Source organism: Rhamphochromis longiceps, linkage group LG20 (genome assembly GCF_057381845.1).
Source record: "Rhamphochromis longiceps isolate RC_006_pf linkage group LG20, R_longiceps_female_GT1.1, whole genome shotgun sequence".
NCBI lineage: Eukaryota > Metazoa > Chordata > Actinopteri > Cichliformes > Cichlidae > Rhamphochromis > Rhamphochromis longiceps.
In genome coordinates, this window is record NC_140576.1 from 32,889,957 (window position 1) to 32,907,380 (window position 17,424).

Genomic DNA, 17,424 nt, shown 5'->3' on the forward strand with positions numbered 1-17,424 from the left:
CAGTCATGTATTGACCTCCCCAGAGACCTGTGGGATCATCTTGACAGAAAACAAAACAAAAGCAGCCAACACCCAAATAAGAGCTTTGAATAACTATTCCTTAAGACTAAAAGAATGCTTGTTTAAAGGAGTTCAGGCTATGTTGAAGAATAAATGTCGTCATACCAAATATTGACTTTCAATCAATCTGTTTTTACCTTACACACTATATTTACACAGATGATTGCGCATGTTTTCCTAAATCACGGGCCTATTTCCCATTTTCTTAGCAAAGTATAAAGAAATGGGGTGGCTCAAGACTTTTGCACAGCGCTGTAGAACTAAATTCTGTTTACAATATATAAATCTTAAATCCTGGTTTAAGCGAGGCACTCTTTACCTATGAACTCCTGTGGAGAAAGTTCATTAACAGGCGCCCGTGTGAAGGTGTTCATTATTCATTTTGTTGTTGCTGCTGCAACAACAAACAATTTGGCAACAGTTTTCTTTCAGAAAACAAAGCTTCACATTTGTTTGAGAGTCTGTAGTTTGTACTGCTTGAATCACTCAGACCTACTTTCTCTCCTCTGACTGTTTCCACAGGAGGAGGCATTGTTACAGAGGTTTGTCCACTGGATCACGGTGACTTCCTCCGTGTTTGTGCACTGCGGTGACATGTTGTAAATCCATTTAAAATGTTAGCAGAGGCACATGCTGTGAAAATTTGTTTTGTGGTGCCATGTTGGACCGCAGTTCTATTTTGGGAAAGTTGAGTCTGAGTACGCCGCCTGTTTATTTGGCAGCAGAGGGAATAAAACAAATTCGCATTGGACCAAAAGTAAACTTGTTCAGGGTCACATCTCGGCGGCTTCTGTGTACCTGCCTAAAACTTTAAAGCTGCATTAATCAATACTTTATGTTAATACTGGATCAAATGACTTTCTAATGTGAAACGTGTCACTTATATCAGAAACCTTCTGAGAATTATCTCCAGAGGTTTTAAGGGCTTACATTGCGAGGAAAATGAGATGTGTGAGATCAGAGTAACAAGGGAGAGTACAGGTGTGTTTTAGATCAGGGTGGAAGCTATGATTATGTGCAAGCCTTTCTTATCAAGAGATTAAAAACTCTCTGCTGGCATACTAATCTGATAACCCATCCCCTTTTGCCCGACAACTTAGCCCCTGGGGACTGTGGCCAATGTTTGGGCTTCCAGTGCTGCCAGTGGATAGATTAAGACTTCCTGTTCTGAGTCATGGTTTATGAAAGCACAAACATTTATTTATTTTTTTATTTTTTTAAAAACTCATAGAAAAGGTGGTTCTAAGAAACTGAGAGGCTCTGTGTTGGCATATGGTAGACACTTCAACACGTTCTCACTATCAAAGCATAAAATTTTATGCTAGGTGACAAATCGTCGATATATTACGCTTCCGGGGACCCAACACGTCCCTATATTACGAGATCAGAAAAATGAGGAAACATGCAAACACTATCTAACGTCATTAAAGTGCTGGTTAAGGTTAGGGATCAGGTTAGGGTTAGGGCTGGAATACACGTGAATTACCATGGGAGCGTCATTCTACTGGATTTCATCCATAACCCGACGCGTAGAATAAGAAAGCGGCCGCGTCCACCTTTTGTGTTCCTCAGAAACGCCGCGGGACTTGACAAATCGTCATTATTTTACGCCTCTGGACACTCTGAGCTGAACACTCACAAAGTATACCTAAAGTTTAGCCTGAATTATTGTCGGTCTTTCAGCAATGAAATCTTGTTGACTTCAATAAGACTTCAAAACAGTGATTGACAACGTGAACCTATTAGAGAAGCCTTACTGTTGTCACAAAGTGAGAAGCAGGGTCATTTTGTCATAGATTTCTATCATGCAATGTCATTTAGTTTGTTTCTTGGGTTATTTACTTGTTTTCTTATTACACTCAAACCCTTTAAGCATTTACTCTGTAAGTCATAACACACACACATCCAACATGATGGGGCTTTAACAGCTAAGTGCAATATAGTTTTTTAAAGAATTTCCGCTACCTAAATACACTTGAAAGAAAGGTGAACATTAAAAAAAACACAGAAACTAGCTCTGTGCAAATGGTAATAACAATAATTTCACTGTGGTGTTAAAAGGTTCTTGTTCTGCACCAAGAGGGACAAAAACTACGATTATAGGGTTGGGTTTTTATAATGATTAAGCAGCAGGCATCGCTGCTAATCAAAGTTATTTTTACACAAAAATTGTTGTGTCCAATGAAAGCACATGAGGCAGGCACTCTTGAGTCACACGGCCTAAACAAATGCCTGCTAATGATCGAGAGATACATGCTTTGCATTTAATCACACTTTGATAAAAAATAAGCGGTTTGAAAGTTGTTGTTTTTTTCTGCATGTTAAAAAAAAAACCCACACACCTGAAAATCCAGGTTGATAATAGCATCCCACTTCTCCACGAAGGAGCAACCTGAAGACATTTCGCTTTAAGTTTACAAGGTTCAAGACTCAAAAGAGCACTGAATAGTGTGTCTGGCTGATATTGATTTGGAGACATATACTCCTAAATTGTTGATACAACCCCAGAAAAATATCCTTAGACAAATGTTAAAAGATTGCTGACAGATCCAGGCGGCCTCTGTTAGTGACTGACAGCTCAGATCCCTGATCGCCTCTGGCCTGCTCTCTGTTTTATTACTTTGAAAAGTGGCATATTTATGCTTAATTAGTTTTATATTATATGCAATGACAAATGAACATGAACTTTTCTGAAGAGTAACAAAGTGGTTCCTTGTGTGCGACAGGGCTGTTCAGAAGTGTCAATACAGTAGCTTAAATTCAGAGTACATTCACTCCTTTTAACGACTAATTAAGTTCCTTAGAGACATTTTTAAAGACCCACTGGTGGGACTTATTTTTTAAAATTTATTTTTCCATGTCTGATAATGTAACAATTTAAGTCCCCTATAGACAGCATTTGTTAAAAAGGAAACAATTGCTGTAGGGGACAGGTAAAATATTAATGTAATTTAACCCTATAATACCCTTTGTATCATATTTGCTACATTAGTTTCTGAGACCTCTATCTCATCAACAATATATATACTTGCCATAATTTCAAAATGTTATGGACAAAACTCTTCTTTGGCCTAAAATTAACAACGTTGTTAACAAAAAATTGCCAAAAACACCCAATGTATCAAATGCGATACAAAAAATGACGAAACGTTTCTCCCACTGAAAACGCTACATCCAGATGAACAGAATCAACCTTTTGGGATTTACTTACCTGGATGATTGAACATGCATAAAGACAAGGGTTAATAAACATCTCAGTTACAAAAATTTTCTGGCTATTTTTTGATGGCTGGGTCTTACAGGGTTAAGCATTTGTAGAGACATCTCATCTTTAGGGTGAGTTTAGTTGCACCGTGGTCTGCTGAAACTGATGAAAAGTGTTTTAGATTCGTCAGGTTTTTCTAACACTGAATTACTAAAGTTCATCTCTGCCTGACACTGATTTACAACATGACACGTTTGAGATAATGTTATATGTGTTCCATTGTGAAGGGCTTTTCACAGCAGGAGCACGGCCGTCACTACTGATGGGAACAGCAAGGTCAGACCCAGGTACTCTAATAGCTGCTGGTGATTCCCCCCCTCCAAACACGACTGAGTGAAAGACAAAGGCTGTATACAGTTATTTCCGAAAAATTGATTCTTTTTCCACAACATTTCCACATTCAAATGCTTCTTCAATCAAATTTACAATTATGTCCCAGCGAACAAAGAAGGGGCCTTGAGTCTCTTGACCTTGGAGGTCTTGGTTTTGTTCCGCTGGCAGAGACACTTGAAAAGATTTTTCGTGGATATCCAACAAAATATACAATAATTCATTTTCTCGAAAATAATTTAGAAATCATCGTGGCGAGAAAGTGAAAGAAGGATTATGAGAGCAATCATGAGTTCCACTTCTCATAAAAAGAAAAATTCTAATTCAAATAATTCACACTGGAGAGGTGACACAGACGTTTCGAACACAAATCTCTGAGAGAACATCCACACAGTCACTTGTGTGCACAGCCTGCGCAAAGATAGCTTCAGCTTTAAGCTCGGTGACTGGATGTTTACGTGAAGACTTTACCTTTGGCTTTGTATTTAAAGAAGTAGATATATTCTGTGATCATTTAACCAGGAGACTTTTCATGCCGATCCAAACTATCGAAGTGATCCAACTGTGAGTCATGTGGCATTGCAAGAAAGACATATATTGAACATTTACTTCTAGATACAGGCCCACTCAAATTCACCCTCTGCTTTGCATCTCAGTGGCAAAGTTACCTGACAGCGTTAACCTATGTGGGAATGGAGAGTGCAAACTAGAGGAAGCTACTGTAACTCGTTAACTGTGTGTCACCGACATTTTTGTTTTATTCACAATGTGTAAACAGCTTCATAAACAGGGGGCGCTTTGAGGACACTTATGAGACAATAACACATCGGCTTATTTTTAATAAACTGTGTGAACTCGAAATTCCATTAACAAACAAGCCAACAGGTCTGCTTTAGTAAGCAGCCCACAAAATCATTAGCCCAGGGAGGTTTTCTTTTTTGTTTGTTTGCTTTTTTATGTCCTTTGCATAAATTCTTAATGGAATAAAAAGGAGGCGGATATGGATAGGATTTTATTGATGCCAATGCCATTATTCGTTTCAATTCTTTATTAAGAATTGAAAAGGGAGAGCATACAAGGCTTCCTGCAGAAACATCACTGCTGTTTCAGAACTATAGTCATTTATAAACACAGTTCCCAATTCTAGGTTCTAGTAAATGCAGTTTTTTTCTTCGCCGCAGCAGATCAGCTGACTCCATCTTACCTCATCCTCCTTTTGTCATACCAACCATCTGTGTGTCCTCCTGCACTACATCTTCTGTGTAATCTGCCTTTATCTAATCATCCTTTATCTAATATATGAACTGCCCATCTCAGCTATTCCTTTAACTTTGTTTCCAAACTGCTTAACCTGAGCTGACCCTCTGACATACTCATTTCCAATCCTGTTCGTCCATTGGTCATTCCCAATGAAAATCTTATGTTAACCCTTTAAAACTTGAACCATGGAATAACTGCCAGAAATCTTTAATTTTTTCATAATGAAGTGTTTGTTGAACCTTTAGACAAAATGTATAAAAAAAAATATATCAAATTTTAATTTGCATGTATAAGTTTTAATTTGTATCACATTTGCTACATTAACCATATTTTTGCAATTTAGCTATTAAAAATCTGTCAAATTTATATCATTTTTTGATGATGCAGAAGTCTCAAAAACTCGCAAAACACGTATCAAATACGATATGCTTGGCTTTAAAGGGTTAATCCGCTTGAATTAAAGATGAGAGTATGCACTTTCATCAAGTCTTTATTTTTTGACAACAAAATAGAGACGTATGACTTTAAATTAAAATTACATAAAGATTAAATTTAATTTAAAAAAATATGGCACCTAGGCAGCTGATCCGTCTCTGACAGTGTTATACATTCAGCATTTGTATTATTATTAATAATAGTTTGGGGAGAAAGTAGCATGAAATGGGATTTTTACAACATTCACATGCACAGATGTACTTTGAATATTTAGCTCACTGAAGCTTGACTATACACAGCACATTCTCTGACTTTATGCTGATCATTTGCATCTGCAGTTGCTTTTTTCATAATCTCTATAAAAAGATATACAAATATTTAGAACTGAGCAACAGAGTACAGAAAGTTTTCTGGTTTCTGTTTATACTCTGAGTTGACCAAACATGTTTAAGAAGGCTAATGAAGCTTTATTTTAATAAGTGCTTTTTTCATAATGTATCTACATTTGTTAACAGTGACTGTTGGTTAAAACACAAATCATTTGCCCAAATATCCTGCTGATAGACCGGAAGCCCTGAAATATTGGACAATGCCTCCAGAGACCAAACGATGTTTTCTTCATAATATGATGCACTGGAGTTGTATTTCACAGCTCTTTATTAAAATTTTCATCATGCTAAAGTAACCCGAAGCTTCTTTTAGTTCATAAATTCACTTCAGGTATTAATGGCTAAAGTTGGAGTCTCAGTCTGTCAACAGAAAATCCGCACAACTTTGCTGCCTAGTGAAAAATTTCAAAGGAAAGTGGTTCTTAGCACATTACACGCCATCCTCTCCCAGCTCTGCAAACTCCATTGCCATGGAAACATATTGACATGCACGACATTTGGCACGCAACCATTTGTCAGAGCTTGGTGATGACACAAATCTCACACAATGGCAGCTACTACTCAGGTTAGGGTAGTGATGTCCTCAGGTTGTCAAATGGACTGATGCCCCAAATGCCTGACAGGTAAAGACAGATTCATCTGCATTCACAGATCTACAGCTTTGAGTCCAGACAGCAAATATTTCAGTCCGTTTTCAGATTAAAAAAAAAAAACACGGTGTCACCATGCTCTTTTGTGTTGTAAAACTGTCCAAAACAAAACCAGATCATATTTTTTTTCCATTTGTTCCATTGGCAGAACAAATATTATGAATATCTGCTTTTTTCCATGTGCTTTGCACCTGAAATCTGTTAATGACAAGCTCTCAGCATGTTCTGTTTTTAAGCAGCATTAATATGTTAAACACTTGTCACCATATTGTCTATTAGAGCGGGCTGATTTGTGTCAGGGTTCAGCTCCATTTGGTTGTTGGATGCTTGCTTGATTTTACCATTTAATCATTTTTAACAGTGCAACCTTGTGATCTCTCGTTGTTCAGCCACAAAGATCAAAAAGCGGCTTTCATAAGCGAGGATTTAATGATAAAGCAAATGAAAGCCTAACACCAAATGTGCTTTTTAGAATTCAGGCTTATTTTAGTTTAATGACACTGTCTACATCTTTCACTATCTAGCAATTGCACTGTGGTATATTGCAAGGCTACTGTCTGTAATGGTCTCAACTGATTCATTATCTGTATAGTACTTTATCCATGTAGCTAAATTAATCAGTTTGCAAAGCCTGACTTGACTTATGAACCCTCTCCTCAGAAAAATTTGAAACTAACTGAAACTCTAAGCGATTTATTGTTGACTTTTAAGGTGCAGCAAGCTCAATTAAAACTGAAAGAGACAGGCCATGTAACACTTTGTAAGTCAGAGGAAGGACGTTAAAATTGATCTGTTTTTTTATGGAGAGCATATAGTGACACAAGGACAGAGGTGACGTGCTCACATCTCTAATCTCTTGTCAATATTCTCTCAGGACACTTTGGGTGTCTTGTTGATTTAATGCAGCATACAAAGACAAGTACAATTTTACATCAGATGATGCTGAGTGATAAATGTATGAAGCCTAAATCCTGTTATACCAAATCAAAACAGCCATTCAGCTCACAAGAGATGCAGGTAAAATTAGTGAAATTAAAGTAGAGGTCTGTAAGTAGGTGTGGAATGTTTTTGCCTTCCAGATCCAGAAATAAGTTGAATTTTTTTTATATATTTGTTTATTTTTTAATTTTAAAGCTGCAAGTAGTGAAGACAGTGCTGGATTCAAGAATGATAGCAACAACATAAAAGTCCCATCAATGACTTATGTGAAAGATCATAGTACTATGAGTCAAATTCAGCCCACCTGTGCAATGAGATTATGATGAGTCACCACATTACAGTGAAACCTGCAGCCGGAGTGGACAGGGAGATACCAGGGAAGTGAAACTCCTGCTTGGTGACAGATGCAGCGATGTACTTCCATCATAGAGTAATTTAAAACTGTGAAATCATCAGAAATATGTTTGGGGATAATTATTTAAGGAGTTTGTTTCTGGATCAGAGGAAAGGACCGGAGGAACTATCAATATATGTTCAGTGTCTGTTCAGTTTTCATCATTAATACGGTCATTTGTTGAATGTATACTTTGCTTTGTGGTTATTTAATGAGGAAATAGAGGAATGAAAGCTTTAGGGAATTTACGCAGCGACCGTTAATTATAACTTCTAGCACACGTGCGTGCGTAAAGTGGATGGCTGGGCGCGCACACAAGCAGCATATCACTGCGGAACAGATATTGTCAGACGCGTTATTTGGAGTGGGAGTGAAGGCTATGGACGATTTATCGACTGATCCCCTCACGCACTGGATGGTCTACTTTTTTCTGATCCACGAGCTTTTAATAAAGTCTACCTGAAAATGAGACGCATAGAAAACAATCGGTGATTTTCGTGTTTTTCAGGGTTTTTTTGTGGGGGGGTTTCTTCAAAAGAAGATTTAGACTTTAAAGGGATTCTGCTTTTTTGTTTGTGTTTCACTTGGATATGGCACATCTTTGGATCCAGTAAGCGAATTTTACAGCGTCAGACGCGTCTGCAGCGGGGGAGAGCAGTGGAGGGACACGGAAACTTGTGTGGTGCAGGAGACGGTCTCTGAATCTGCGCTGCCACAGTTGTCACAGACAGAGAAGAGCCATGGTTACTTCACTCCTACTGATGCTCAGCTGGACTGTGATCTCTGAGGTTGTGAGAGCTCAGAATGACACGGAACCGATCGTCCTGGAGGGCAAATGTCTCGTGGTCTGCGACTCTAATCCGGCAACGGACTGGAAGGCTTCATCCTCTCCGCTCGGCATCTCGGTGCGCGCCGCCAACTCCAAGGTGGCTTTCTCTGCAGTCCGGAGCAACAACCACGAACCGTCGGAAATGAGCAACAAAACAAGAATAATCTACTTCGATCAGGTTAGGACCGTTTTTTTTTTTTTTTTTTTTTTTTCATGAACAACACTAATGACAAAAGTGGTTAAATATATATTAATAGCACTTTCAAAATCTTTCCTGTCTTTTCCATAAAATTTCCCTATGAACGAAGGTACTTGGGTCTATTGTTTTAGTACAAATATTTATCTTTAAGCCCAGTTTTGACTTTGACAGAACATGTTTGCAGCTTTAAGTATAGCTGCAGCTCAGTTTAGTTTGAAGCTGGTTTCTGGTGGCATCGGTTGGCATGTGGACACCGTTCAAGTGCACATAATCACACGCAAGCAGGCTTGAAAGTGACTGGATTATGTTTGAGGACGGGCATCCTGCAGAGCCTGAACACGCACCCATCATTTTGCCTCAAGCTACCCCCGCCACGCACGCGCGCACTCGACTACGCGCGCCATCCACACATTCACCTACATAAATACACCCAAACAAATCAAGCAGCAGCGAAAACAACAAGAACTCGATTAGTCATGCATCGGTGGGCAGTGTAAGGTGTTTGTAACCATATCACACAACTGATCCTCTGCCCTCTCATTTACATGACATTACATAACGTGATCTTTTGGTGTCATACTGCACTACCAGAGATATGATTGGTGTGGATCATGCATGCTGTTGCCATGAAAGCAACCCATGTCAAAGGTCCTGGCTGAGTCTTAACAGGTGGAATTCAAGTGTATGAGATTCTGCAGGAGCCTTTCATGCCTACAGCGATAACCCAGTCAAGTTCACATTCCATATTATTTTAAATATTCTATGTTTATATGACCGTAGGATGAAAATATCTCCTTCATATACCAGTGTGTTCATTTTGAATTGTTTTTAACATACAGAAGTAGCCAATGTTATTTCTACTGTTTGTATCTTAATAGAAATAGTTTCTCAGTCACTTTAAACCTGAACAAAAGAAATTCTCTTAATTTTGTTGCTGCAAAGTGGAATTAATCTATAAAATCTGTTGTTGGGTTCCGGCTATCATCTAGTTTACGCATCACTTGTTTTTTTGTGGAGTTGGAAATTCACTTGCTAGGTTTAGGTCTCTCGAGAAGGAAGCCTGAATTAAATGTTTTTTGAAGTGTGTCACACTCACTTTGTGTCTGATCAGGAAAGCGACCTGGTAGCCACAACAGTGAAGTGTGCTTGGCTGATGTCCTATTTAAATATTTAATCCCAAAGCCCATTTGAAATTAAAACCTTTATTGAAGTGCTGAGTATATAAACACCTTTGTCGCATTCTTTGTTTCCTCCCTCCTTTCACAGGTTCTTGTGAATATAGGAAACTACTTCACATTTGAATCAGTATTTCTGTCCCCGAGGAAAGGAGTCTACAGTTTTAACTTCCATGTGATTAAAGTGTACCAGAGCCAAACCATACAGGTATCACTTTATGTTCATTTTACACATCTGTGCAGTTGACTCAATTGTAAAACCCCATTTCAGTGTCTGGCTGGGACAAAATATCTTTCTCTGGGACAATAAAGAAATTATTTGCGCAGGGAAGAACACCTTACTTCTGGAAAAGGGAAAACAATAATTTGCATTATTATTCCAATTTATTATTCGGACACTACCACTGACTCCAAATCCCATCACACAAAATCTCAATAGAAAAGCACTGGCACCAACTAATACTACGAACAACTACTAATGAAGGCAAGGTGGACCTAAAATTCATTTTAAGATAATTATTTCTATTTACTTATTTATTTAATAGATTTTTGCATGTAATCTGCAATAGAAAACATTCAGCGACATTTGAAAAAAAAATGCTGTCTCACTATCAAAACCTCATTGATTGGATTAATTGTTTTATTCCATGAATCACCACCACCGCATTTCCACACCCACACACATTAAACAAAAAGCACAAACACCTCATACTGATATGACTTGAAAAAATGTGTTAGGTTAAAGGTTTGAATAAACCTGCTCGATGCCAAGGTTATATTTTCGGTGACTAACTAACGAGAATTTCATTTGAATTTAAAATGACCATGTTGAAATATAATGGCTTAAAATACAATTACCTCTGCAAATATTTAATTGTACAAATGCCAAAGTTCATCCGCCTTGATAAGAATATTAAGTAGCTAAAGTGGAAAAAAAAAATGAACTAGGAAGGTAACACACAGTAGTTGGTGATATGCATCATTGCTGCTCTTGGTTTTCTCAGATACACGTGCTACATTCCCATGTCAGTGCATTTGTTTCACTAGTATCATGAGCCTTTGTATTGCCTCAGTTTGAAGCTTCTTAATAAGTAATTTGCTGTCAAATTCTGATTTTAGGTTAATCTGGATCACACTATCTCACCTAGTGATTCCTCCATTAAAGTATTATGATGAAGATGATTTTAAGGGAGAGATTTTATCCCCATCAGCACACATGATTTTCTTTGGTGCGATAACAATTTTTTGGAGGATTCTGATAGGCAAAATTCATGTGTCTATGAGCACATCTGTAACCAATTTGCTTGATGTTCCTTTGCCCCCAGCGATGCTGCTTAGAACAGAAAACAGGAAACTAGTGCAGCATTTCTTCCCCCTTACAATTTTGGTTGTTTGAGAGTTAGTAACACCCGAGTTTGCATTACTGGCAAGCCAGCGTTCTTGTAAAAGCAAAAGAAAAATTAATGTTGCTAAAAGTTTTGTTTTTCTAATTTGAACATTTTTAATGTTTTACTCCTTTATTTCATTACTTTGAAGAGTAATTGTCTCTTTTTGAGTTTTGGTGGGGTATTTGATACCTTTTACTTTTTCAATAGAGCACTACAGAGAATTTTCCTTATATAAAGTGCTTTGCCAGTTGTCAGTGTATGGATGAGTAGTAACGTAACTTCTCTCAGAACCTGTAGACTGCTTTTATGTCAGAACAATATGATGTTAATTCTGGCTCTCTGATGCCTCATTTAATAAGTCTTCCACTCCAATAGAGTGACAACAGTGAGCAACAATAGCAAATGTTACCTTGGAAATGAAGTCTACTAATCATCAACTAGCGCAAAACAGACTCAACTAAATTGTAGCTAGCAGACTGTAGCGTCCTTGCTTATTGAAACTGTTGCTTGAAAACTTCCTCACGAAATAACGAACTAGCGTTTACATTTAAGTAGAAACGCTAGTTGGCTAGCTTCTAAAATGATCTCGTCACTTAACAAATTAGTATTTTAATCAGGTTCACTTATACATTATATCAAAGCTGTGCAATATTACGTTGACACAAAGTACAGATAAGCTATACAGATAAAAGTATTGGACCAGACCTCTTAATAGTGTTTTCACTGCCATTGTCACAAGTGTATACAATCAAACACATAGCCGTGCAGACTGCCTTTACAAACATTTGCCAAAGAATGAGTCGTTCTACAGAATTCACTGAATTTGAATACTGCGATAGGATGCCGCTGTGGAAAAAGGTAAGTTTGTGAAAAAATTTCCCTCCAAGATATTCCACAATCATCTTTAAGTGGCATTATTAAAAAGTGGAAGCATTTAGGAATCACAACAAACCATTTAAATGACTGAGTTATAATGGTGCCTAAAAGCCACCAACACACTGACTCAGTAACTGCAGAGTTTCAAACCTCGTCTGGCATTAAAATCTGCCGGGCATCCGTTGGGCATCTTTCTTCGCCTTTAGACAATAATTCTGATGGCAAAAGAGCCAAACGGGACAGCCAAAAGGGGAAAAAAAAAAAATCTGCGGGGAGCTTTGTGGTATGGGTTTCCAGGGCTGAGCCGCTCCTGTAGGTGTAATGTGTAGGTAGCCCTCTAATCTCACTAATCAGCATATATCTGCCATAATTAGCATCTTCATATTTAAAGACGATTGACCACAGACAATCAATGACATTCAGTGGCATTGAGTGATAATTGGTGAAAGAACTGCTGTCAGTGCAAAGCAGACCAGTCCCAAGCTAAACTCTAGAAGAAAGTCAGCTTTTAAATAAAGTTAACTTTATTTAACTTTGCAACAGTTCCTTGATGGTTGCAGCAACTACCATTAACACAAAAATGATAGTGCTGATTGACACATGACGAGGTGCTAAAAACATTAGAGGATAAAGCGATCCAAAAGGCAAAGTGCTCCTAAAGTCAATTTTGCACTGTTTGTTAGCCACTGTAGCTACCTTATAAAACACATGCAGATATAATCTCATGTACATCTCAATGTTGCCTTTAAAAAATATTCACTGCTGCAAAAGGGGTTAAAAAAAAAAGGAGAAAAGACTTTATATTCCTCCCTCTTCCACTCTGTACACAGTAAGTGCACTTAAGTGTTTGTATAGTGGGTTTAACATTACCGTCTCCATGTAAGAGGTCAAGTGACATAATTACAAATAAGAAATAAACTATGCTGACCCACATCTTAGATTCCGTTTTTCCTGCTGTACTCTTGCTAATTGTTACTTCTGTTGGATCATCCAGGTGAACTTGATGTTGAATGGGAAACCAGTCATCTCTGCCTTTGCGGGTGACAAAGATGTAACTCGCGAGGCAGCCACTAATGGAGTTCTGCTCTATCTTGAAAAAGAGGACAAAGTCTACCTCAAGCTGGAGAAAGGAAACCTAGTTGGTGGATGGCAATACTCAACATTTTCTGGCTTTCTTGTGTTTCCTCTGTAAAAAAGAAAAAAACAAAAGAAAAAAGAAAAAAAAAGAAAAGAAGATTGTAAGCTTACTGACTTCTTCATAATGTGTTGTCACAGTATAATCAAAACATTGCTGCTGCATCAGTTGGATCTTGCCAAAATGTTGAAAAATGATAGATGGAAATGGATCCCAACATAGAGAGGAAAATAAGACTTTGGAAATGGTTCACGTTCGCTGGAAGTGCTGTGTCCCCGTCCAGATGAAAGAGAGACTTGAAATGTTCCCTATCGCTACTGTATGTTCCTGTCACTCAAGCAGCCTCAGAGAGGAACACTAAAACATCTCAAAAGTACTTTTCAGACTTTCACTTGTCGGAATATGTTTAGCATACTGATGTTTTTTCCCATGACAGCGGTTGCATTCAAAGACATCTGCCTTTTGAGAGTAAACCGTATGCCTGTTACCTGTGTAGCTTGTCATCAACCAAGTATTTGTATTGCTAAGTAATGGGGAATGTCTTTTCTGGACCAAATTGTTCCAGGATACGTGAGGGATAGCAGTAATGTAGGTCACCGATTGCCTAAAACAATGCTATTGGAAATTCCTTAATCAAACAAAGTAATTTAAAATTGATTTAAAAATTGCTGAAGTGGCCACAAGCCACATCACCTCGCAGGCTTAACCTTCAGAATTTTACTAAACGAGGCCCACGAACACAGAAAATTACCACAAAGGGCTTTAAATTACCATGAAGAGAAAAAGATCAAATGATCCACAAAGACATGCAGCTAAACCACAGTAGCACAAAAAGATACAAAATGAGCACAAAACATACAAATAAACAAAAACAAACTGATTGAAAGGACACACAAAGAAAATGTGAGGAGTCTGCTTTCAGTCGGATCCCATTCCTGGCACATTGACGCTCAAGTTGTGAGATAAGTACAGGGTGTCCTTTGGTGTAGTGACGCATCAGGTCACAGGGGCTTGTTTAAAAGTGAAACCATGTTTTTCTATACCTAACTGAGTTTTGGTAGCTAAACTTAATCGATCAACAAGCGAAAACAGAATAAAACACATTTGTCAGGGAAATATGATTCATGCCAACTGTTTTAATAGGACACTTTCTTCTCCGTGTTCAGTTACGCCGGGCAGTCAGACTTATTTCAGGTAGGAATTTGGCTTTCAACCACAATGAAAGCAAGACAAATCTAATAAAACAATTCTTTTGCATTAATCTTTTTGCTGTGAAGCTCTCCTTTTGTTTGGTGGTATTTTGCTTTTGACCCTCTGTAGAAGCCAAAAGTTTCGTGCTGTTTATTTCAGCACAAGCTTAAATTAAGAAACGAGAGCTTTTAGTCAACAATAGGAAGAAGTAAAAGTCCTTAAAGGTTTCTTTAGGTGAGTCAGCAGAAGGACCATTAATGATTGCTTTCAGCTGCTTTTGTCTCCAAGGCTCTCTCAACCAATCTGCTTTCAGCAGTGTGCAGCCGAGGTGGCGGTTGATTGCTTCAGCTTTCCATCACTCTTCCTGTGATTACCGCGCAGATCTCAGAAGGCGCAGAAATCCTCTGCTGCCTGGGCCTTTTGTTGTGCCCTGTGTAACTTCTTATATCTTGTGATGGAAGCTTCTGGCCGGTTGCCTTTACAAGAAAGGCTTTATGGTCAAAAACACTCCCTATTCTGTCCTGTACGAGATCCTGGTATCCCGAACCAACTCTATGCCTTTATTTTTTGTCTTTTATTTAAATTTTAAATAAAGGACTATTTTTTTTTAAGTAAATGCATGATGTTTGTTAAGTTGACCATGCTAAATAGTCAAGATAACATAATAGCATAATCAAGCAGTACAGTTTTGCCTCATCCAATGCGTCAAGGCACCACTGCTAACCCAGAGTTAATGGAGAACCAAAGCAGAGCAAAAATCAAGAAAGATGGTAGACTTAAATATGTCAGGTGGCCAGAAGCATGACTTTAAATGAGAACTAGTGCTGCGCTCGATTTGCTTAATTGTTTAATTAACTGGCAACTGTGTGCCAAAAAGCTCACGAAATCAACTACGATGACGGCATAGGTCAGTGTTATGTTTACAGTGTGTTCGTTTTTCTGCCCAGAGGGCAAAAAAGAAAATAAGAAAAAAATAGAAAAAAAAAAGAAATTAGATACTGCAGTAAGGGAAAGATTATGGCTTTGGTCAAATGTGAATAAAGTAAATCGTGCTTCATGTCTCTGTTGCCTTTTTTCTATAGTGAACAAAGACCATAATCTCTCCCTGACCTTAACCAAATGCTGAGTGCCTCCACACAACCATGGAAAGTGTTAAGAATGAATCAGTGGCGACTGCAGATATTGTACTGTAAGAGCGCAAATATGTTTCTGATTACCTGCAGATAATTGAATTTGTGTTAAAATGCACTCGTTCAAAATTCAAAGCATAAAAAACAAAATTCCTACATGTGCTCTCCTAATAGATCTTACACAAGTCAACTGGTTTATGGACCTTAATAAAGTTTAATGGGCATCTGAGAACCTTAATTAGTTAACATGCTGATAATAAACAGATTCCTGTCACAGTCTGTGAGCATAAGTCGTTTCCACTGGGTGGCCTGGGATAACTGATGAATTAATAAACTCCTTAATTGTTACTCCAGCTCAATGTGCACTTACAGTATATAATGGTTCCCCTCTTCATCTCTACAGTAGTTACAGCCCTTGCTGCAGTGTGTGCTGCTGGTGCAGTGTGCATCTGCGCTGTTAAAAATCAACCCTAGGAGAGCCTATTTCCATCATTATTTCGTCCTGAAATGAAAAGCTACACCCTCATCAGCTTAAGCCTCTCTGAAGTGTTCTAGATGTTCACTTTCACTCTTCGAGCGTACGTTTCTGCCTGTTGGTTGTTCACGTATTATTTGTCAGTGATTGATAACTTTCCCTTGGCATCACTGTCACATTTTGTAACCAGAAAGGGAACATTGAAGAGGACAATTTTTGATCTTTCAGTTAAAGCTAAGAATGAAATAAAAAAAATGTTCAACTCAACAAGGCTCCTGAAAATTGACAGTTACAGTTGTGTAACTGTCATGCCGACAGTTGCACAAGAAAATAATGCCGAAATTAATACTGCAAATATATTCACCGAGAGAGTTCTGTTTAAAAGTTTTTTAAAAGTGCAAGACTGGCAGCATTTATTAAATTCCACTATGTATATTTATTTTGCTGAATTGAAATAATATTTCTGGTGTCTAAATTACATTTGTGTTTGCTCACATTGGTGGAATCATAATGACTGTGGAAGCTGGACTGTGCCCCTGAAATGCTTAAAGCATCAGTTGGTGATAATTTTACTCCTTAATTTTGTATTTGAACATATAAATGTAAATCTATGTGTTCAAAAGTTTTATCCTGATCATCTTTTTTTTAATCAATGTATTAATTGTATACATTAATGTATAATTAATGTATTGACGAATCTGCCGTTAAATAACAAATAAAAATTGTGGGTTTTTTTAAAAGACGTAGCATTATTACGTTTTATTTTTCTCAAAAAAACTGGAAAAATCTGAGTTTATGCTGCTGTTGCTTGTGATGGAGTTCTGCTTTAAGAAGTCCAAATCTATGGATGCGATGGAAACACACAGAAGATAAAAACAGTAATAGCACTCACTGTGTATAAAAGATGTGATATTGCCAATTTGTTTGTGAAGTGGGAAGATGAGCGGGTCACATTTACAATTTTTACTTCTGGAAACCTGACGTAATTGCGCTGACAGAGAAACTAAGGCACTTTGTGTGCTCATAGGCATATGATTTATCATAATGTAAAAAATATAAAACTTCCTGTTGTATTCATATGACTTGAAACTAATGAGCCCATAAACCCATCAGGAAGGTGGACAGTGGCAGTGAGAGCTCTTTGCCATAGACTTCTATACAACCTGGTTGTATAGTTTTGCAGTGACAATAATCACCCCTATCTCACCGTTACAAAGGATGCAGGCTTAAGATACAACTACACTGGTTTCACTTTTCAACCATGAGTTATGTCCATCATTTATAAACAGTATATGTGAAATAAG

General features: G+C 37.8%; 1 protein-coding gene across 1 annotated transcript; it reads left to right on the forward strand.

The window, feature by feature from the left end:
- Window positions 1–3,587: 3,587 nt before the first annotated feature.
- cbln4 (cerebellin 4 precursor) lies at window positions 3,588–16,817 on the forward strand. Its single transcript, XM_085393498.1, has 4 exons — window positions 3,588–3,601; window positions 8,450–8,729; window positions 10,017–10,133; window positions 13,184–16,817. The coding sequence occupies exons 1-4, from the start codon at window positions 3,588–3,590 to the stop codon at window positions 13,379–13,381; spliced, it is 609 nt and encodes a 202-aa protein (XP_085249624.1). The 3' UTR covers window positions 13,382–16,817.
- Window positions 16,818–17,424: the final 607 nt, after the last annotated feature.